Source organism: Petromyzon marinus, chromosome 8 (genome assembly GCF_048934315.1).
Source record: "Petromyzon marinus isolate PM22_M1 ecotype Great Lakes invasive population chromosome 8, UKy_Petmar_22M1.pri1.0, whole genome shotgun sequence".
In the NCBI taxonomy this organism is placed as follows: domain Eukaryota; kingdom Metazoa; phylum Chordata; class Hyperoartia; order Petromyzontiformes; family Petromyzontidae; genus Petromyzon; species Petromyzon marinus.
Window position 1 is genome coordinate 16,045,549 of NC_133674.1, and position 22,655 is coordinate 16,068,203.

At 45.8% G+C, this 22,655-nt stretch overlaps 1 protein-coding gene across 1 annotated transcript in view; it reads right to left on the minus strand.

Annotated features, from left to right (window-relative positions):
- Positions 1-15,327, minus strand: part of NRAP (nebulin related anchoring protein) — a 51,674-nt gene extending 36,347 nt beyond the window's left edge. Inside the window, exons 1-8 of the mRNA XM_032949889.2 lie at positions 15,126-15,327; positions 13,383-13,477; positions 11,836-11,923; positions 7,374-7,478; positions 5,975-6,073; positions 4,916-5,002; positions 3,786-3,890; positions 1,227-1,328 (exon numbers count right to left, since the gene is read on the minus strand). Of these exons, the coding sequence (XP_032805780.1) occupies positions 1,227-1,328; positions 3,786-3,890; positions 4,916-5,002; positions 5,975-6,073; positions 7,374-7,478; positions 11,836-11,923; positions 13,383-13,477; positions 15,126-15,194 (750 nt within the window). The 5' untranslated portion in view covers positions 15,195-15,327. The remainder of the gene's footprint in view (positions 1-1,226; positions 1,329-3,785; positions 3,891-4,915; positions 5,003-5,974; positions 6,074-7,373; positions 7,479-11,835; positions 11,924-13,382; positions 13,478-15,125) is intronic.
- Between the last annotated feature and the right edge of the window lie 7,328 nt (positions 15,328-22,655).

Here is a 22,655-nt window from a genome sequence, read left to right on the forward strand (position 1 = left end):
GGGCCAAGGACCAGTTCAGATAATTGTCACTGAGCCGGCAACGCGGACTTTGTACACCCCCCCCCACCACCTGCGTATGTACGCCTGACGCACCCCCTCCCCCCCCCCCCCTGAATCATATAGAACGGCCGAAATTTAATCCACACAGAAACGATCAAGGATTAATAATATCAACGTGAAATATTGACTTAAAGCTTTCGTGACTGCAGGAATTCATATTCTTTGGGTCTTTTCGGTAAAGTCACGTAGAACAATTTTTTTTTACAAAAAACTACGACGTTACGAGCGCAACACAAGCAATCGTCATCAGGAGACTTTTCAGAAAGACCCAAAGAATATAATATGAACGTGTTTAAGCAAACAGACAGTCCACCGCCGGACTATCTAAATCATTTGATGGCCAATGTAGACAAATTATTATCGATGCTTCACCCCCTCCCCCCGTTTCCTATGCGTACGCACATTGTCAGTAGACCCCCATACGCAAGAGTACGCATTTGAGTTAACCCCCCCCCATCCCCTGCATGCGTAGGTACTCAATTAATGGCCCCTAACCACTACACCACCGCTCCCCATCGCACACGGAGAGTACACACACACACGCGTGCACACGCACACGCGCGTGCACACACGCGTGCACACACACACGCGCCTTCTAAACTGCACCAACAAAGCTCCCATACATTTGTATCGCACTTCGTGTTCGGGGATCTGCTGCGCCAAGTCGGGTGGAGCAGTGGTTAGGGTCCCTTCGCCTATCGCTTAGGGGCCGTCCATAAATGACGTCACGCGATTTTGGACGATTTTTGACCCCCCCCCCCTTCATCACACGGCGTCACAAAAAGTCAGAACCCCTCAAATATGACGTCACAAAGCTCTGCCCCCCCCCCCCCAAAATAAACACGCTTCAAATCGCTTTAAACTATTGTCATTGTAGTGCGTATTTAATGTGGCGCTGCACTCTGATGTTGTAGAAGAAAACATTTATTAAAAAGTCTATTTAATGAAGTAGAAAGTGTTGTCTATATTTATTTAAAGTTGCGCATTTTGATGTGACGTCACATTTCTCAACCCCCCCCCCCCCTTGTCACACACCGTCACAAATGTCTGACCCCCCCCCTTAGGTGCGTGACGTCATTTATGGACGGCCCCTTAATTTGCTTATTCATAACGCCTCGTGCCACCACTGCCCCAGGACGCTCCCAGGCGGCTCCATGCCCACCCACCTGTTGTTCCACGATGACTCTCTGAGCGCCGGCGGTGATCTCCAGCCCTCCGCTCGCCTGCTGGCCCTTCATCTCCTTGTCGTACGCCTCGCGATACTTCACCTGTCGCGCACGCAGCCCCGGCCACCCCGCTCGGTCTGACATCACTCAACCCGGCCACCCCGCACGGCCCGGCACCGCTCGGGCCGGGCGGCACCGCTAAGCATGGCACCGCACAATGCGGGCCGCACTGCACGGCACGGCAGCGCGCAACTCGCTACCGGCCACACCTCGACAGAAACAACCGGCACGCGCCAGAACGTCAGCCGTGGGAAGAAACGCGAGCAAACGAGACCGCGGAAGGCGAGACGCAGCGATAATCTCAGGGAAGCACGTGGTGGTATCCTGGATTCACAGTGCACCACGAGGCGCTTGTCAAACAAAATGATTTTTTTTGTTTGTTTTAAGAATGATCAATACATTTAGATTTGACTCTCATCGTGGACATGCAGCAATGAAATCAGCCCGTGTGCAGTTGCCAGGTGGATTGTTACATTGCAGGAATGTGAGAGACTTGCGACGGCTTTAGGAGACCTTCGTCCAGCAGTGGATTGAACATTGCCGATGACGATGAGTGGTGGAACAAAAATACTTCAGTGTGAACCCGGCCATCACTATATTCATCAACGTTCACCATCATAACTAGCTCCAGAAATGCGCGTATTCATTAATTTGCAAGCTTTTAAATTATGCACAACTTTGAGTGGCTGTACACCCAATTGTCTAAACGCTTCTAAGCGTCCCAACGTACGTTGCGCATAGCTGACTTAAATCCTCAGTAATGCATTTCCGAGTTAAAAAGTGGCAAACAACAACAGATTGCCATATTTTAAAGGGAAAAAAAACAATTGTTTTAATGAAAAACAACATGCCAGTGTGCGCAATGAGGAAAGTTTTCAATCAGTGCACGTTGCTTGCTATGCCAGAAATCCCTCGGGAATAACAAAAAACAACTACAATGCCACAAGCCAATACAGCCCCATCAGGCCAATAAAGATGCTGTGGAAGTTACGGCAAACCACGTCGGACCGTTCGGTGGAGCGCATGCAGACTGCTGCATCATTCAACGGAGCACAAAAACAAATTTAATTGTAAATGAACTTCTCCGTATTAATTCCAGGTGCGCGCGCCCTCATTCACGGCAGCCGTCAAGAGAGCACAAGTCTGTCCCCTCCACGCCAGCACACGGCTGCAATGCCGTGACTCGGTCGTTTATCGGCTGGCTGCTTATTAGCTGCCAGCGCCGATTAATAACAGGCTCCAACTAATAATGGTGCCAGTCAGTGCCGGACTAAGCTAGTGCGGGGCCTGTAGCATATGTTATAAAGGGGCCCTAAAATAAAAATAAAAACGTGAATATTAGAACACAATTTTTTTACTTGCGTAGTAAAGTAATTGTATTTTTTCATTTGCTATACAGCCAGATGATACGACAAATCGCTAACCTTAAACACCCAGTCGTTCATAAAAGTTGAAGGCGGTATAGTACTATAGTAATAGAGCAAGTGCAGAATCACTGAACCGGAATTGATAGCTTGAAAGCATTTAGCGCGGGGCCCTTGAAAGTGCGGGGCCCGTAGCATTTGTAGCTACTTTTGCTACTAGGATAGTCCGGCACTGGTGCCAGTATGGATGCGATCGTGACAAAAACAAGCATCTGCTCTGCACTTTGGCCGAATTTAAGCATAGGCGATATTATGCATTGAATTTGTCTGTTGGGTGTCGGCGCGTGCGTAGCTATGTGTGTGTCGGAGGGTAGTGCAGCAGCGTTCACTGAGCCGCGGACCCAGAGACGTGAGTTTGTGTCCTAGCTATGGCTTACATCAAACGGCGAGAGATATCTGAATCGGTCCAAGGCCTCCCTTAGATCAGCTCAGCCTTAAATGAGCATTTGGCACAGCGTGTAAACGTCAACACCGGCGAGACAAAGGTGGCCAGGGTTGGTGCTGGCCAGAACATCCCATCGTGTGCTGTGCCGACCTTAATATGTGTTCACTAGCAACATGGGCCCCATCAGACTATGTAGGCTATAAGAGGGTGCGTTTGCCTGAATGTCCTTGTATGTGTGCGTAAGTGGGGAGCGGTAGTGTAGCGGTTATCGCGCAGCGCTACGAACCCGGCGACCCGAGTTCGATTCACGCTCACGGCCAACACCAGTGACGATTATCTGAACCGATCGTGGACCTCCCCTAGATCGACTCAGCCTCAAATGAATACCGGGTGCGGTGTGTGAACATCGCGGCCGGGCGTGGTGCTGGCCAGCCACCCCCTCGTGTGCCGTGCCGGCATTCATAGACGCTCGCTAACATCACTTGCCCCGACAGTCTGTTAAGGCTTAAAGTGCGGACCTGACGCGGATGATGGCAGTGGGCTGGGGTGCGGAGGGCAGCCTCAGCATGGAGCAGACCAAGGAGGCCGAGGACATCCTGAGCGAGGTGAGGATCTGTGACGTCGAGGTGGCTCGTCACACACCACTCTCAAAACACGGGGGCGATCTTTGTACGCGTGCGCGCGTCTCACCTCGCTGGCGAGGGCGGATCCGACTCGCGCGTGCCGCATGTCCCAGCTCTCCGCCACGGACGTGAATTGATCCTTCTTCTCCTTGAACTCGCGCTTGTACTGCACCTGCACACACACACACACACATCCATCCGCCCATGAGGCAAGCGTAAACACTCGCACCCGCCTGCCTCGCTGTGACTTCCATTTATTATTGTTATTATAATTATATACAGCTTTTATCATTTATCACCGGAGGTAGCCAACCGCGCTAATTTGGGGGTGCGGGTGGAAGGACAACAAATTAAACACAAAAAGCAGTTATTAGAGAAATGAGTTTTCAATCTCGACTGTAGATTTAAAAGTGCACAGCTCCAGCGGCTTCCTAATATAGGAAGGAAGAGCGTTCCAGACGGCCGCAGAAGCACATCTGAAAGCGCGCGATGCGGTGATCCGTCTTTGTTCGACGCCGAGACAAAGGCCGCTGTCGCGAGGATGACCGGAGTCTGCGTTATGGTTTATGCTTATTGACGATATCACAAGGTATTTTGATTCATTTGTGTCAAGCACTTTGTGCGTACCGAGTACGACCTTGTAACATATTCGTTGGGCAACCGGAAGCTACCTATGTGCTTCTTAATTCAATTCGCCGCTACGGGACCTTTTTTTTCCATTTGTTTGAGGTGGGATAGACATGAAGCAATCAATGACGACGATGATATGGGTGTGTGTGTGTCTGTGTGTGTGTGTCTATGTGTGTGTGTCTGTGTGTGTGTGTGTCTATGTGTATGTGTGTCTATGTGTGTGTGTCTGTGTGTGTGCCCGTGGGGAGCGATAGTGTAGTGGTTAGCGCTACGCTGCGCAATGAACCCGGCAACACGGGTTCGATTCCCGCTCACGGCCAACACCAGTGACGATTATGTGAACCGGTCCCGGGCCTCCCCTAGGTCGACTCAGCCTCAAATGAGTACCTGGTGCGGTGTGTAAACATCGCCACTGGGGATACAAAGGCGGTCGGGCGTGGTTGCTGGCCACCCACCCCCTCGTGTACCGTTCCGGCCTTCATAGGTGCTGCTCGCTAACAGCACTTGCCCCTACAGTCTGTTAAGGCTATACGGGGGCTCTTTGTCTTTGTGCGTGCAAGGACGTACATCGCTGACGTTCTTCTGTGCCTGCACAATGCGCTTGTACTCGGGAGTGTCCGTGTAGACGAGATTCCCCTCCACGCACATCTCCTGCTGCGGGATGGGGCATCGCGACACACGCAGCCACCGTTTAACCTCCAACCAGGCAACAGACGTCCGCCAAGCATTTGCCAGCTCCAGCTACCAAATCTCCAGTGGCAAAGACTAGTTTTTTGCTCTGATTTATATTTGCTTTCATTGCTGTACTTTAATATATTTTTTTTTACTTTGGTGACCAAGGTTTATCTTGCACATTTTTTTAAAATTATCCTCAAACCATTGGTTAACAACACCGTCTTAAAACTAAAAAGAATACAATATATGTATGTTGACATTTTTTCGCACCATACGTAGCCAACTGTGCTCATCGGAGGTGTGAAAGAATTTCAACATACAGCATGTAGATAGGCATGGCCTCCTGAGTTATCAGCTGTTTAAGCAAATAAACTTAGTAAACAACAACCCCACAGAGTTTTCTGAGAGTGAACGTTTGGAATACACAAACAGACAATGGTATCTCCAGGAACATTACTTTGGGGTTTAAGAGTCAACTCTCAATTATTCAGGTCAAAGGCAGGAGACTAAGATAAAACTAAAACACGAATAATGCAAAACCTAATTAAATTATACGATGAAATGTATTCATTAAACACGTCATATTTCACTGTCAGGTGGTGGATGGTCCTAACACAACTTTGACAAGATCTTTATGTGGCCTAAATCAAAAATCAACCACGAATCAACGTGCTTATTGTTTACCTATGTATAATGGAAGAAATATTTTAAAAAAATGCGTGTTCTGTTTCAATTGTTTCTGAAAGAAATCGGTCAAAGGTGGGTACGGACTCATTGAGCCTCGACGAATGAGGAGCATCTAACAATGAAAACAAGCACGGCCGCAGAAAGATTTATCTTCCAAAGCTCGGTTAATCCGCAAACTGGGGTAGTCCACCCGACACGGAATCTCGAATTGACTGCACGACACGCAGGGGAGGTTTTGTAAGAGTGGAGCAAGGTTGTGATCACCTGGTCATAGAGTTGTTCTCTTGCGGAGTTCCTGGCGATAACGTCGGGAGTGAGATGGTAAAACTCCTTCTGGGCGTCCCATGATTTTGTGTACTCCACCTGCGGCACAAACGCCACCTCGGTTACGAGCCATCAAGCTCATGCAACACGGGCTTCGAGTACTTTCTACCTCTGGATGGAACGTGTTTTAACGTGAAGGGGTGTTTGTTAAAACGCAACAAATACAACGAGTGCACAATAACAGCACGAGATGTTTACGTTATCTTTTCTTCTCATTTTTCAAATCACGTTTTTGCGCAGGTCACACCAATGTGTGGGGCAGGACACGTGCAGCCCCCTTTGTACACGCACTGCTGGATGGAGGCCTTCACGCGATGTGCGGGTTATTGGGGGCTATTCGGCCACCGGTCATCGTGAGTTGGTAATAGCGGGAAGCGTAGAAGCACAGCGCAACGCTGTGTTTGGATGCGATGCAGACCGCATAGGGCCCCACGGTACAATCAATGTGTGCGTGACCTGCCTGATGGGTCACAGTTGTTACAATGCAGTAGTGGATCGCCACAAGGACTGTAGATGTACACATGTACATGCAACAAAGGTACTGGCAATTGCTGACTCAAAGGGACAAATAGAATCGCACCTCGCTAACCTTGCCTGAGCATCGAAAATACTGGCTGAGGGTTGTGGAGGTTAAAGCGGTAGAGCCCCGATGGTTCAGAAACTATAAATAAATACAGTACATACTAGAAACTATTTTTATTTCACCATGTAAGGCCCACTGAGTTATATAGCCCTCTTTCAGAAGCGACCTGGCCACAAATGATAGCTCAACGAAGTAGTTTAACATGTGGAAAGTTAAAGTAGCAGCCAAATACTCTAAACGCATGTTTCTAAATGAGGAGGAAAAACCCGGAGGGACGGGAGAAAAATCCACGCGACCACGGCGAGAGAGACACGAAAACTCCAAATATACAGCAGGAGTCAGGGTCAAGATCGAACCCACGACCTCCTGCACACCAGGCGAGGTAGTTAACATCTCGCCACCGCGGCGCCCATAGACGTGAAACCATATACACACTGTCAATCAATTATAACAATGGACTGTGCTGCACTGCCCCTTTGCTGACCGCAGCCTATAACAACCTGTTCGTGCAAGGTGATCACGTATCCAAGCGCTATCCAGGCTGAATTCCTGCTTAGCTTTCCAAATCTTTCAAAACGGGACACTATAACCTGGTGATTTGCTCATAGTCATCATGGAGGGAGGGAGAGAAAGAGAGAGGCACGCAAACTCTCAATATACAACAGGCGCCAGGGGTCGGGGACGGAACCCACGACCTCGTGCGTAACCAGGCAAGGGAGATGTGAGCGGGCACCGGGGTGGGTGGCCCCACGTTACCTGGCTGGAGAGGTGAGCCACTTGGCGGATGTGTTCCATCTCGCGCGATTGCATGTCCCAGTGGTACTCGGTGCGGAACTTCTCGCTCGCCTCGCGGTATTTGTTCTGCGCGCACAACGAGGATCGGACGCTCTGGTCATGGCGAGCCTCGAGATCGGCTCCGGTGTGTGCGCAGCGTGCACGCAGCTGGATCATTTTATGTGCTGTGCGTGCGTGCGCTGAAACTTCTTTAGCGCCGTACGTAACCGACCCGCGCCAATCGGAGGCGTGGGGGAAGGACAACACATCTGAACACAAAAATGCATTCTAAAGAAAATTCGTTTTTAATGTAGTATCGTGCAGTGTATTGTTGTGTATCGTGTATTGTGGTGTATAGTGTAGTGTATTGTGGTGTATAGTGTAGTGTGTGGTGTAGTATGTATGTTGAAATTCTTTCACGCCCTAGGTAGCCAACCCGCGCTAATAGGAGGTGCGGGGAGGGGGGGAAGGACAACAAACTAAACACAAAAAGCAGTTCTAAAGAAATTCAGCGTGGAGGAAGGGGAATCGGCGTCAATCGCTTCCGAACGCCGTCGAAGCAAAGTTGAAATCATTATCTCAGGAGTGGCGTGCGGCTCTGTGAAGGGCTGCTGCTGCTGCTGCTTCGTCACGTTCTTTATCAAGGACCGCCGTCCCATATTCACCGAATCGCATCGCCTCTTAAAATGTTGATTTTTAATATATACGCCAAAAAATGTCTCGTTATTTTCGTTGCCGACCCCCCCCCCCCCCATCCTCCTGCATGAGCTGCACCCGTCCCTCTGTCCGTGACAGGGTGGCCCCAACATAGCACTCGCGAGGAAGACGCAACGTGTAAAGCACCCTGCGCTCGATCCTAGAGGGTCGAGTTCGGTCGCCGTTCGGGACTATCCCTGTTGAAGACCGGACAAATCCATCAGAGTGGAGGTGTCTCACGCTCGGAGGTGAGAAGCGGAGCGAAACGACTAAAGGCACTGCATTTGCGAGAATGCAAATGCGTGTTACCCATCGGATATATGAAAACACAACGTAGCTGTCGACCCATACGGTTTCATCCCCGTATTCCTGTACAGGGAAATTGAGTTTTCAGGTTCATACGGCGCACAGCCGTTTCAATACGGGCAATTAAAAAATGTGTCTATTTGTTTGTGTTTCTCCCTTGTGATGGGACTTTGTAGGGTGAACATTGAGATTTATAAGGGGCACTGGGTGACCAATAAGGTCTGAATGGGTCTGTAGTAAGGTAGGCACTGATAAGGGGTGGACAGGAATGACATAACAATTACCCGTCGGCCTCCTTACTCCTAATTAAATACAACACTTCCAAAGTTAAACACACATACTGGAAAATGTTGCAGAATCCATGCGATACGCATTATATATTTTTTCCTAATGTGTTATTGTTTATGCCGTAGCAGACAGATACGGACATAAGTCTGCCCGTGTTCGCATGAATAAAAGCAATGCGTCAATTGATTAAGTACCGTGCAACCAATAACTGTTGGTGGGGGGGGGGGGAGCGGTGGCACAGGGGTTAGCACACTGCACAGTGAGCTCAGCAACTTGAGTTCAATTCCCAGCCATGGCTAACACCAGTGCCGACTGATATGTGAACCGGTCCTGGGCCCGTAATTACCACCCGGCACTGACCTGCGTGGTGAGGAAAGTTCGAACAACCTCTATGATCGATTCGGGATTGGACGGCATTCATCCAGCAGTGGATTGCCAAAGGGCTGTAAGTTATAGTTTATTTAAACTGAAATGTGCTGTAAACGTAAGTGTATTTACATTCGGATTGGAACGATTCAACACCCCAGGGGGTGTGTATGATTTGCCAGAATTCAGATCCGCGATTAAAAACGATAATATTTATTTTTGCCTATTTTTATCGCTTTTTTCACATTGTTTATGTTTTATTTTGTCTCGGTTGTGGTTTTGATTACTCACGAAGCCCAATTTTTACATTAGCGTCTCATTTGCATGAACGGTATATACTCAATTTCTACACTGGGCGTGACTGGGAGCTTGAGAATAAATTTCAATCTCACTTTAGTGAGATTTTATTTTACACTTTATTTCCAATATCAGAACAAGCTCCCAGTCACGCTCAGCTTCATTCCGGGTGCAAAATTGCGTCCATTCAAAATAAAATCGACTTCGAGAGGGGGGGGGGGGGTAAACCTCAGAATGTTAAAATAATCTCCGGAGCTGTCACTGGAGCCCACGAGAGCTCAACGCGGCCTCGCGCTGTAAACAGTTCAGCAGCAGCAGGAGGAGGAGTGGCAGAGACAGCTGGGACCGTGCGCGCAGCGTCTGTCTCCTTCCAGCCAGCCAGCCACACTTCGCGTGGACTCAAGGTGGCACCTAGCCTGGCACAAGCTCAGCGGCGATGTCCCTGCCACTTGTTATTGGCGAACGGCGGTTCTTGTTGTTGTTGTTGTTGTTCGTGCTGTGTCAGCGGTGGTCAGCACACACTGGTGCTGAGAACCCAGGGGTCGTGGTTAGCGTACGCCGCTACCAACCCGGCAACCTGGGTTTGATTCCTGGCCAAGGCTCGCATCAGTGTCCAGTGAAAGTTGAACCGGTCCTGGGCTTTCCCTATATCGACCCGGCCATAAATTACGATCTGATGCGGTGTGAGTGTTAGAACACCAGCGCTGGGTACTTACAAGCATCTTAGGCGTGCTTCTCACCCCAAAATCCCTTTGCACGCTCTACCGGCGTTCATAGGTGCTCGCTAACGGCACTTGTCCCCACAGTCTATATAGGCTATAGGGGGGTCTTTGTCCTTTGCCTACGTGAATGTACCTTAGTCTGTGCTTGTTTACTGCTGGGTTGTTGTTGTTTTTGTGCACGTGTAAATGCGTCGTTTGTTAGTACATAGGCGCGGGCCCAGAACTGAGTTCAGACATCAGTCGGCACTGATGTTAGCCGTGACCATGAATGGAATCCAGATAGCTGGGTTTGCAGCGCAATTTGCTAGCCACTACCGTCTACATTTTAACACGCTTTAATAGTAACGAATTGGCACGTTCTGTTTACGTGACAAACCTTACTCATTGGCTGTGTCGGGTGGTGGCGGGTTTAACGACACATTTATATTTTACGCGATCTAACCCCCCCCAAAAAACCTATATTATGCTATGTAAATGTTATGTACATGCGTGCGTGCGTGTGTGCCGAAGCAGCCTTCATTGGTGCACGCTAACAGCACTTTGCGCGAAAAGCATGTCGAGGCTATACGGGGGATCTTTGCCATTGTGCGCTAATGGGGCCCTGCTAATGGTGGGTGGACAGGTCATGCCACTTGAGCTTCGCCCAGAATAACCTGTTATCTCATCCGCGACACCACACGTCCACGAGGCCACAACAACAGCTTCACTGTTATCCATGTGACGCCTCGGTTTGGAATCTCATATCGAGTCTCACTCGTGCTGAAATAGGGACTCACGCTTCAAGCACACAGCCAGGAGCCAACGGCATGCAACACTGTAGCACGGCATTTAATGCTGCTCTAGCTTAAAATTAGATTAGACTGATTACATCCACAATGCCGTAATGACAGTGCGATCTCCTCTGCCTTTGACCGCATCGACTGGATTGCGAACGATCCCATCAGATCTCAGCACTCTGTCCAGATTGAGCCTGGATAAGCACTGGGCGGCGCGGGCACCATTCAACACTTAGCGTTACAGGCTGCTGCCGTGCTACGCTTTGGTCAGCAGAGGGCAGTGGAGCACAATCTACTGTTGTGTTCTGTTTATATGGCCCCATATGTACACTCCTTATCGTCACCAATCCCGTGCTAAAGTTTAGTCCAATAACCCCCCCACCACCACGTTCCACGCAGCACGGTGGAGGCCCAATGATTGTACAGTTCAATAATTCAATGAATTCATCCAGGAAAGCCTCACTGAGTCACATTTTCAGGAGGTGCCCTACTTTGGGCCCTGTATTAATCAGACACAGGAGAGCATGGTCACAGATTGGACGGGTCGATCACAGTTTGGAAGGTTGCCAACGCTAGGGGCTAAGCATCAACGTCTAGGAACTTGTACCCTGGCCCAAGCTCCTGAGATGTAGCGATGAGGTGGAGTGGATGTAGCGATGAGGTCGATGTAGCGATGAGGTCGATGTAGCGATGAGGTCGAGTCGATGTAGCCATGAGGTGGAGTCGATGTAATGATGAGGTCGAGTCAATGTAGCGATGAGGTGGAGTCGATGGAGCCATGAGGTCGATGTAGCGATGAGGTGGAGTCGATGTAGCGATGAAGTCGAGTCGATGTAGCGATGAGGTGGAGTCGATGTAGCGATGAGGTGGAGTCGATGTAGCGATGAGGTGGAGTGGATGTAGCGATGAGGTCGATGTAGCGATGAAGTCGAGTCGATGTAGTGATGAGATGGAGTGGATGGAGCGATGAGGTCGATGTAGCGACGGGCTCACCTCGCTGGCATTGACGCTCTGCTGCTTTACGTTGAGATTGAGAGGAGTATCCAGCACACTCGTGAACTTGTTGGGTTTGGGACAGTGCCTGCGCAACCAAATCAATAAAGCAACAATTCTAGACATCAATAAACCAGGCAAACGTGCAATAACAAACTTAGTTTACAGGTGGACGACATTCCGTAGAAGTACACTTTTTGGATTACACCAAAGCCTTGTTGGGAAGAGACAGTTTTGCATAATTACTCTTTGGTTCTTTCGGTAAAGTCACGTAGAAAGAAATTAAATTAAATAATAATAGAATACGACGTTTCGATTGCAACACAAGCAACCATCATCAGGTACAAATGAATGAGAAAAACAAATATAGTAAACTTGGAAATATAATGTGATACAACACAGAGAGTCGGTCAACACAACAGTCAACATCCCACCTGGTTGATTACGTTCTTCCAAAGATTGCTACATTTTAGAGACAAAACATAGACACGGAGACACACAGACAGACACACAAGCAGAGAGAGACTCGCACAGAGACAATCAGAGAGAGACACACACATTTTTGTGTGCCTATGTTGTGTCTCTCTCCCTTATTATTTAGCAATCTTTGGAAGAACGTAATCAACCAGGTGGGGTGTTGACTTGTGTTGGCCGACTCTCTGTGTTGTATTGCATTGTATTTCCAAGTTTACTACTTTGTTTTCTCATTCAAATGTTAAACCGCCTGTTTGTGCGATTATTGTTCTTCCGGAATTTTCCAGTTATAGTCCATGGGCCTGAGCATAAATCGGAACCACCTAAGGTGCCTATTTATTTATATAGCTAATAAGAGTGGATTATTCGATGATCCGCTCATTTCAGATGGTCATCAGGTACTTACCTTCATGGAAAGAGAAATAAACTGGCACCACAAATGTTATGCCACCTCAGGTGGAACCGAGAAGTGAAATATCTCGTCTCTTCATGGATTTGTTTTTAACAACGTCATGTTGTGAACACATCTCCGTCACTGTACACCGCCAATTCTGACAAAGTGTAAATAAGACGCAAGGGGCCGTCCATAAATGACGTCACGCGATTTTTGACCCCCCCCCCCTCGTCACACGGCGTCGCAAAAAGTCAGACCCCTCCTCAAATATGACGTCACAAAGCTCTTCTCCCCCCCCCCAAAAAAAATATATAAAACATGCTTCAAATCGCTTTAAACTATTGTCATTGTAGTGCGTATTTAATGTGCCGCTGTACTTTGATGTTTTATGAGAAAACATTTATTAAAAAGTCTTTAATTAAGTAGAAAGTGTTGTCTATATTTATTTAAAATTGCGCATTTTGATGCGACGTCACATTTCCCACCCCCCTCGTCACACATCGTCACAAATATCTGACCCCCCCCCAACCCAGGTGCGTGACGTCATTTATGGACGGCCCCCAAGAGTACGTCCTGTTGTAGTGCATGTGGTTCCTCCTTGGCTTCCTTAAATCTTATGCAGAATATACATATCGCATCAAAGTTAAATTCAATAGATGTCACAGATGTCCAGACTCACGCATGGCAGTACGGTCGCTTCTCGAAGCTTTTGAAGTTGTTGACTGTGAGCACCGTTTCACACTCCTCGCAGTAGAAACACATCTTGTGCCATGTCTGTCAGGACAGAAAGCAAAGACATTGTACAAGTGCACATCATCCATGTACACAATCAGGCCAAGTTTCAAGAACAGCAGAATTTTTTGTACTAGGCTATGTAGTTATTTTTTGGAATGTCTCACTGCAAAGTTCTGATTAACTTTAACCAGACCAGTGGCATCGTGTGTTTGGAAATGGGCCCTAATGCAAAAATAAAATGGGGCCCACTGTTCACCTGCCCACTTTTTGTAGCCTGCCACCTGGGCCCCCTTGGTTCGGAGGGCCGCTACTGTCCACTAGAATAGCTACACCACTGAACCAAACCTGTATTTGTGACACATGTGCCACTGAAATATGGATGATTTCATACATGGTAGACCTATCATTCACCACTTGACGAATGATAGGTCACCAGATTATAATAAATGTGAACGCCACTAATGTGTTACAACTACTGGTATAACAGATGGAGGTGTAACAATTTGTCGAGTAATTTGATTAATATTGATTCTCAATCACGCAAAACATGCATCGAATCATGTTCGTAAGAATAGTTTTTTGGATTTATATACAGTGTTGTAGGTAATGGGTTCATGTGATGATCCTGCAGTCACTAGAGGCCGCTACATTCCCCACAATGTAAAAAATACATTATTAATTCAAATCTCAACCGTAAATCATCACAATTCATCCAATAGCTGTGGAACAATCAATCGTTGCACCTCAACAAATTAGTATTACTGTACGGTACTTAAAATTTCCTTTCTTACTCTGATGTATTCACATGTGGAACTTATAGAAATGGGACACATTGGCTGTATTTGATTTATTTAGTGCATTTGATAAGCTAATCTTAGCGCGTTCTTAAAATGTGATAAGAAACAAACGTAATATATATCTAACCAACATTGTGAATACACTTAAATATAAGTAGAGTATGTTTTAGGCTGATAATATGCACTTGGGTCACAGAAAATCGAAATTTGTATTTAAATATCCTGCACAATATTAACCTTTTGTCACAGCTTTAACATATTAACTTCAAAATATTAACACCACAGGCACCTCCGAAAAGTATAATCGCTTCTATTACCGTGTTATATAACCAAAAATAATAGCTATGCCACATCCTTTACTGCCAAAACAAAACTTTCCCAAAGTTCTAATTCACATCAACCGTTGCTATCCGCGACATCCAATTTACACAACGATTTGTACAAAAAACATGAGTGAACAAGACTTTCCAATGCATCGTAAGATGCTTCGCATGTTATGGTGATATGTTATCTCCCTCGCCTGACCCTGACGCCTGTATATTTGGAGTTTGTGTGTTCTCCCTCCCCATGGCCAGTCACATTAACGTTTCTCCGGGTTTTGCATTCCACATTTAGAAACTAGCGTTTACATTAATTGGATATTATAAATCCCCACATTTGCCACTTCGATTAGTTATCATGTGTGACCAGGTCGCCTCTAAAAAACAGCTCATAGCTCAGTGGGCTATACTCTGTAAAATAAAATAGTAATTGTATGTTTGTATGTTGAACTCCTTACGTAGCCGACCGTGCCAATCGGAGGCACTAATAGTTAGTGCGACTTATCCAACATAACTTTAGATATAACATCAGCCGTTTGTCTTTTTTTAAAGAATACAAAAAAATCTCACCTGGCCCAAGCAGTCAAGTTTTTCCAGTGGGTAAACCGGATGCTGGCATCGTGCACACGGCTTGTTCATCTTGAAATCTCAGGCAAGAGAGCGAAATACTCAAAACTCACCGCTATCTCTTCCACACTCAACACGCACGCTCAGATCCAATCTACTACTCACGCTCGCTTCCAAACTGCCCGTTTTCTCTCTCACTGCCTCTCCTTGTCGGTGGCTATTTTCAGGGCATCATGTCGCCCGGCTAATCTTAGCCCAGCCGGGAATGTGCACTGCCCCAATAATACCAAGTTGCCGTCAGAGGTCAGAAATTGAATATTGCTGCAACCTATCTCAATGTACAGTAGGTTTTTGTTATCAATTTCCTAAGCATTCTGTGAACGACAATCAATCGCGTATTTTAAGAGTGTGCATTATGTTGATTCTGACCGAATATGGTGTGAACAAAACTTTTTTCCGTAGTTGGCATGGTCTTTTTTTGGGAAGCTGAACAGTTTTGGTCTATTTAAATCCAATCATGCGCTCTTGCTATATTAAATTGAAACGTGTGTTCAAACACACTTTGTAATTATAGCATGCAGATGGCTGCTAATATCTCATTCGAGAAGTTTTTTTTCCAAACAACCAAAATGGTACATGTCCTTCCATCAACACCGATGAGTTTCAAATCTATATTAAGTTCTCTATTATTAACTGCAACATTCATCATATAATCATTATTTTCATCAACCAGAATCTACCTACTGCTGGATGAAAGTCTTCGACAGCTTTCGCCATCGTTCATGGTGCTGTGAAGAAAGAATGCATCTCAGCTGCTGCCTATGGGCTCATCGCATCGCTCCATCTCCGCGGTGGACGTACACCCTCAAACTGTTCCCTCCTTTGACTGTCACTCTCTGTCGTGAGTCTCAACTACCGGTCATCGTCACTTCCAGTGACCATGTGTAATTCCAAATCTATCTATCCCAATGCTTGCTTACACACGTTTCATTTTTTGTTAAATTCATTTAGTTCATGTTTTGTTTCTGCTCTGATGTCATCATAGGTGATATCGTTGCAAACGTATTGATTTAGGTACATTGGTATGTTGATTTTCATTTTTAAGTTCAGTTTAAAAAAAACGCTCAAACTTGCTCATGTCTGCATCTTTATTTCATAATTATCATGTTAAGTCATCATCCATCAATAAATGACGTAGGTACGCACACTCTGGTGTGTATTAAAGTCGTGTCACTCCGGCAGATGTTTTCAATTGTCTAGCGAACCTCTTGTCGTGAATCTCTTCGTTTGTTGACTTTTATTCTGAGCCTCACTGTAAGCCTCCTTTATTAAGTTATTCATTTTCTGCACAGTACTTTCTATTCATTATTTTACTGATTATGATATTGTATTTTGTTACTTTCTTCATTCAATCTCATTGTAGAGGTTACTTTTTGTTAACTGTATAAAAAAATGTTTTTAGCATTTACAAATATTGTTTTATTTAGGCCTTGGTTTTGTGACAAGAATCAAAGTATCGATTGAAGTCTACAAAACAAATTAAAATATCATCTGCACATTCTCAGCTCTTCTCTATTTTCTCCCGGATAGTAAAAAAATCACTGCAAACATTAATTCTCTAAGTGCTTAGTGATTTTCCCTTTACACACAATATGCCTGCTCGTCCTCATAAGCTAAAACATTTTCCCTCGAGTGCTCAGTGTTGTGAGATGCAGTCTGCATGAATGATGCTATTTAAAAACACGTATTAAGGAAGCCTATCACTCAAACCTTATCATCGATCAGGGTGCACGTTATCTTTTGTGAGGTATGATTAAATTAAGGTGTAGAAGAGGGCAGAGGGAGATATCATGGAATGACCAGGGAAGTCTTCACATGGAAATGCCATGGTAGAATAATTCCATGGAAATTCCAAAACTTTCAATGGAATTTACATTAAACCTGTTGGTAAAGTGAACCCGTCTGACAATGGACACGGTCAATTCTCTGTCAAGGTTGTAAGCGGTCCCACTCAACGACCTCTGAAGGATATTTTATAGGGGGCCCGTGGAGGTAACAGCGAAGCCCTGCAACGTCTTGCGAACTCCGCTACTTTGCAGAAGGGCTTCCACGAGAGGGAGCTCGAGTAATCGACTAAAGAAAATGTAGTCCATTTTCATTTTTATTTGGTTTAATCGACAATCGGACGAGTGACCCCCAGCTTTACCTACTCATGGAATTTTCCACAAAACGCGATTTGCAAAAGTAGCTGTGGCTGTGCACTGAACCAATAAAACAAAGCAATGCAAACAAATGTTTGATAATGATTTGCTTGACTTTCGGGCACAGAGAGCCACAGGGAGCCACAAGTTCCATTTCCACCTACTGCCAACCCACAAGACCACATACCTAAACTAGCTGCCACACAAAAGCATTGCGTAATGCAGTTAGTTGTATATCGTACCTGTCACACAGTGGGATATATTCGCATCCCCCACCCATAAATTTTAATCGGGTTCGTTGTGATGAATAAGGGTGGTTGGTGCCGTGCCATAAACACACTGGTTTAAGAAACAAACACTTCAATAATTAAAAGTTTAAGAAACAGGCCAAAGCTCTACATGAAAGACAATCCACGTTTTCAGCAGCTGTGAAGCTTAAGTCACAGAAAAGGGCACATACTTTTGAGCTCACCCAGCCCCATGTATATTCTAGATTATTCTGGTTTTGGTGACGTGCGGTCCACGCATATAGTTTAGTGCCTGTGAGGTCAAGTGTGAGTACTGTACAAACTTTTTTTTGTTTGCAGAGATGAGTCTAAAAATGTTATATGTGTGGAACTGGTTTTGTGTGCGCGTGTTTTCTTCACGTGAAACTGAGCGTGCCTGTGAAATAATAGTAAATCCCTATTCATGACCACTCACAGCAGTTTAATAGAGTTGGTGGGGGGTCAACTGCCCCATAGACCATTCTTCAGATTTTTTTTTACAAATGTTGAAATTGTTTATAAAGTAATTGAAATGCTTTAGTGCATCACACTTTCGATACATTTCACATATAATTGAAATCATGTATTGTATATGCAATGAATAGTTTCCCAAAATTAATTACTTCAATCTGACCCCTTCCGGAAAGTTGAATCTGGGTGCCTAACTGTGACCACTCAACACAGATTCAATCCCTGATATTTGTTATCGTCACGTGCTATAGTACAGTTTGAGATTTATTCCGAATGTTTCCATTACATTCATACAATTCTGCCTGCACAGAACAAGGAAACTACAGGACTGCGTGCTCTGATCAAAATTCCATTTCCAATTGAACTGAGTTCACCTTCCTGTTGAGTGTTCTTGTTCTCAGTTGGCTTACCTGGCCTATTATGAAGGTCATTCACCTGAAACAGATGTTTACCCAACGCATGACTATCATTCGCTAAGCAAACCGGATCAATTCTAATTGTTTATTACTCTTTAAACAATGTGTTTATTATTGGACTTTACTCTCAAACAGAAAAACCCCTCCATACACAGACAAGCCTGGTGGTTACCGCCCATCTAATCTCACGTATCAACACAGTTGTACAACTGGCATTGAACAACCATCACGTGGAACATTTACATGCAGATTACAGAAATTTTAATTAACTTTTTTTTGCGTGAATTGACATTAGATTGCCGTGGTATAACCTCATACCTATCAACTCCTTATCAGTGCCCTACCTTATTACAAAAACCAGGACAGGCATCAACTCTACCCAGAGGCAGGGAAAGATCAATGGTTCCAAGAGGTGTGTGCGACCACAGACACACGGCACACGCCCTTGCCCGTGCTCTTCCTCTCATCCAGTTCCCCATATGCTGTTCGCCATTCCTTTATTTTGGGCAATTTCGGTAAAAACTTTCAGACGTTATCGTTTTCAAATGTTATTTTACACTTGTGAACTTCACACATACATACCTGTCAACCCCTTATCAGTGCCTACCTAATTCCAGATCAATTCAGACCTTATTGGTCACCCCGCGCCCTTATAAATCTCAACGTTCATCCTACAAAGTCCCGTCACAAGGGAGAAACACATAAAATAAACAAACAACATAGTTGCCAGTATCGAGACGGCTGTACGCCATAGGGACCTGAAAACTCCATTTCCCTGTACAAGAATGCGTGTCTATGTTGTGTGTCTCTCTCTGTGTGTCTCTGTGTTGTCTCTCTCTGCTTATGTGTGTCTCTCTGTGTGTCTATCTTGTGTGTCTCTGTGTTGTCTCTCTCTGCTTGTGTGTCTGTCTGTGTGTCTATGTTGTGTGTCTCTGTGTTGTCTCTCTCTGCTTGTGTGTCTGTCGGTGTGTCTATGTTGTGTGTCTCTCTCTGTGTGTCTCTGTGTTGTCTCTCTCTGCTTATGTGTCTCGCTCTGTGTGTCTATCTTGTGTGTCTCTGTGTTGTCTCTCTCTGCTTGTGTGTCTGTCTGTGTATCTATGTTGTGTGTCTCTGTGTTGTCTCTCTCTGCTTGTGTGTCTGTGGGTGTGTCTATGTTGTGTGTCTCTCTCTCTGTGTGTCTCTGTGTTGTCTCTCTCTGTTTGTGTGTGTCTCTCTGTGTGTCTATGTTGTGTGTCTCTGTGTTGTCTCTCTCTGCTTGTGTGTCTGTCTGTGTGTCTATGTTGTGTGTCTCTTTCTCTCTGTGTGTCTCTGTGTTGTCTCTCTCTGTTTGTGTGTCTCTGTGTGTCTATGTTGTGTGTCTTTGTGTTGTCTCTCTCTGCTTGTGTGTCTGTCTGTGTGTCTATGTTGTGTGTCTCTCTCTGTGTGTCTCTATGTTGTCTCTCTCTCTGCTTGTGTGTCTGTCTGTGTGTCTATGTTGTGTGTCTGTGTTGTGTGTCTCTGTGTGTCTCTCTCTCTGCTTGTGTGTCTGTCTGTGTGTCTATGTTGTGTGTCTCTCTCTGTGTGTCTCTGTGTTGTCTCTCTCTGCATGTGTGTCTGTCTGTGTGTCTATGTTGTGTGTCTCTCTCTGTGTGTCTCTGTGCTGTCTCTCTCTGCTTGTGTGCCTGTCTGTGTGTCTATGTTGTGTGTTTCTCTCTGTATATCTGTGTGTGTCTCTCTCTCTCTGCTTGTGTGTCTGTCTGTGTGTCTATGTTTTGTGTATCTCTCTGTGTGTCTCTGTGTTGTCTCTCTCTGCTTGTGTGTCTGTCTGTGTCTTTGTTGTGTCTCTCTCTGTGTGTCTTTGTGTTGTCTCTCTCTGCTTGTGTGTCTGTCTGTGTGTCTATGTTGTGTGTCTCTCTCTGTGTGTCTCTGTGTTGTCTCTCTCTGCTTGTGTGTCTGTCTGTGTGTCTATGTTGTGTGTCTCTCTCTGCTTGTGTGTCTGTCTGTGTGTCTATGTTGTGTGTCTCTCTCTGTGTGTGTGTCTCTCTCTGTGTGTCTCTGTGTGTGTCTCTCTCTCTGCTTGTGTGTCTGTCTGTGTGTCTATGTTGTGTGTCTCTCTCTGTGTGTCTCTGTGTTGTCTCTCTCTGCTTGTGTGTCTGTCTGTGTGTCTATGTTGTGTGTCTTTCTCTGTGTGTCTCTGTGTGTCTCTCTCTGCTTGTGTGTCTGTCAGTGTGTCTATGTTGTATGTCTCTCTCTGTGTGTCTCTGTGTTGTCTCTTTCTGCTTGTGTGTCTGTCTGCGTGTCTATGTTGTGTGTATCTCTCTGTGTGTCTCTGTGTTGTCTCTCTCTGCTTGTGTGTCTGTCTGTGTGTCTATGTTGTGTGTCTCTCTCTGTGTGTCTCTGTGTTGTCTCTCTCTGCTTGTGTGTCTGTCTGTGTCTATGTTGTGTCTCTCTCTGTGTGTCTTTGTGTTGTCTCTCTCTGCTTGTGTGTCTGTCTGTGTGTCTATGTTGTGTGTCTCTCTCTGTGTGTCTCTGTGTGTCTCTCTCTGCTTGTGTGTCTGTCTGTGTCTTTGTTGTGTCTCTCTCTGTGTGTCTTTGTGTTGTCTCTCTCTGCTTGTGTGTCTGTCTGTGTGTCTATGTTGTGTGTCTCTGTGTTGTCTCTCTCTGTGTGTCTCTGTGTGTCTCTCTCTCTGCTTGTGTGTCTGTCTGTGTGTCTATGTTGTGTGTCTCTCTCTGTGTGTCTCTGTGTCTCTCTCTCTGCTTGTGTGTCTGTCTGCGTGTCTATGTTGTGTGTATCTCTCTGTGTGTCTCTGTGTTGTCTCTCTCTGCTTGTGTGTCTGTCTGTGTGTCTATGTTGTGTGTCTCTCTCTGTGTGTCTCTGTGTTGTCTCTCTCTGCTTGTGTGTCTGTCTGTGTGTCTATGTTGTGTGTCTCTCTCTGTGTGTCTTTGTGTTGTCTCTCTCTGCTTGTGTGTCTGCCTGTGTGTCTCTGTGTCTGTGTTTTGTCTCTCTCTCAAATTTAGTTCTACCTGATGACGGTTGCTTGTGTTGCAATCGAAACGTCGTATTCTATTATTTAATTTATTTTCTTTCAGCGTGACTTTACCGAAAGAACTCAAGAGTAAACCGCATGGGTTGATAGGTATGTAATCTACAACTCTATACATTTTCACAAATCTTGATTAAAATTGTAATAAAGTCTTAACGACAGGTGTGATTGTAAAGCCTTTCATTAAATGTTTAACCTTTACTGTCAGATGTACATGGATTTTTGTCAAATCCACTGCTGGATGATGGCTTCACGTCATGATGGGTAGGGGGGAGGGGGGTTATTTGACCATACTTCACCACGTTGGTCAGAGCGGGTTGGTGAATGCCTATGAACATCGACGTTGGCACCCTAGAAGCGCAGTTACATTTTTGGATTTTTAGGGGCCGTCCATAAATGACGTCACGCACCTAGTGGGGGGAGGGGGGGTCAGACATTTGTGACGAAGAGGGGGGGGGGGTTGAGAAATGTGACGTCACATCAAAATGCGCAACTTTAAATAAATATAGACAACACGTTCTACTTAATTAAATAGACTTTTTAATAAATGTTTTCTCCTACAACATCAGAGTGCAGCGCCACATTAAATACGCACTACAATGACAATAGTTTAAAGCGATTTGAAGCATCTTTTATTTTTGTGTGGGGGGGGGGGGGGCAGAGCTTTGTGACGTCATATTTTAGGGGGGGGGGTCTGACTTTTTGTGACGCCGTGTGACGAAGGGGATAGGGTGGGGGTCAAAAATCGTCCAAAATCGCGTGACGTCATTTATGTACGGTCCCTTATCTACGCTGACCTCTAATTTCACCACCAGCTCAATTGCTGTTGTGACTCGCTGACCCGCCCATGCTTGTGGACATTTTTGGAAGAAAAAAAATAGCTTCTTCACAAGCTCAACGTTTTCCCTCTTCGGCCTTAAATACTTTGATTCAATAAACAATGTCCGGGGTAATCTCTTGCTGCAGTATAACCAGTGTAGAATCAACTTTCATTAATTTGCAGTTATCTTCCGAAAACCGTGTGCCCGGACCTTAAGAAATGTCACGAGATAGAAAATGTGACCCATTGACGTGCATGCCAATAGACAATGCGATACTGTCACACCTCTACGTTATCCACTGCTGGATGAAGGCCTCCCCCCCTCCCCCCACTCCG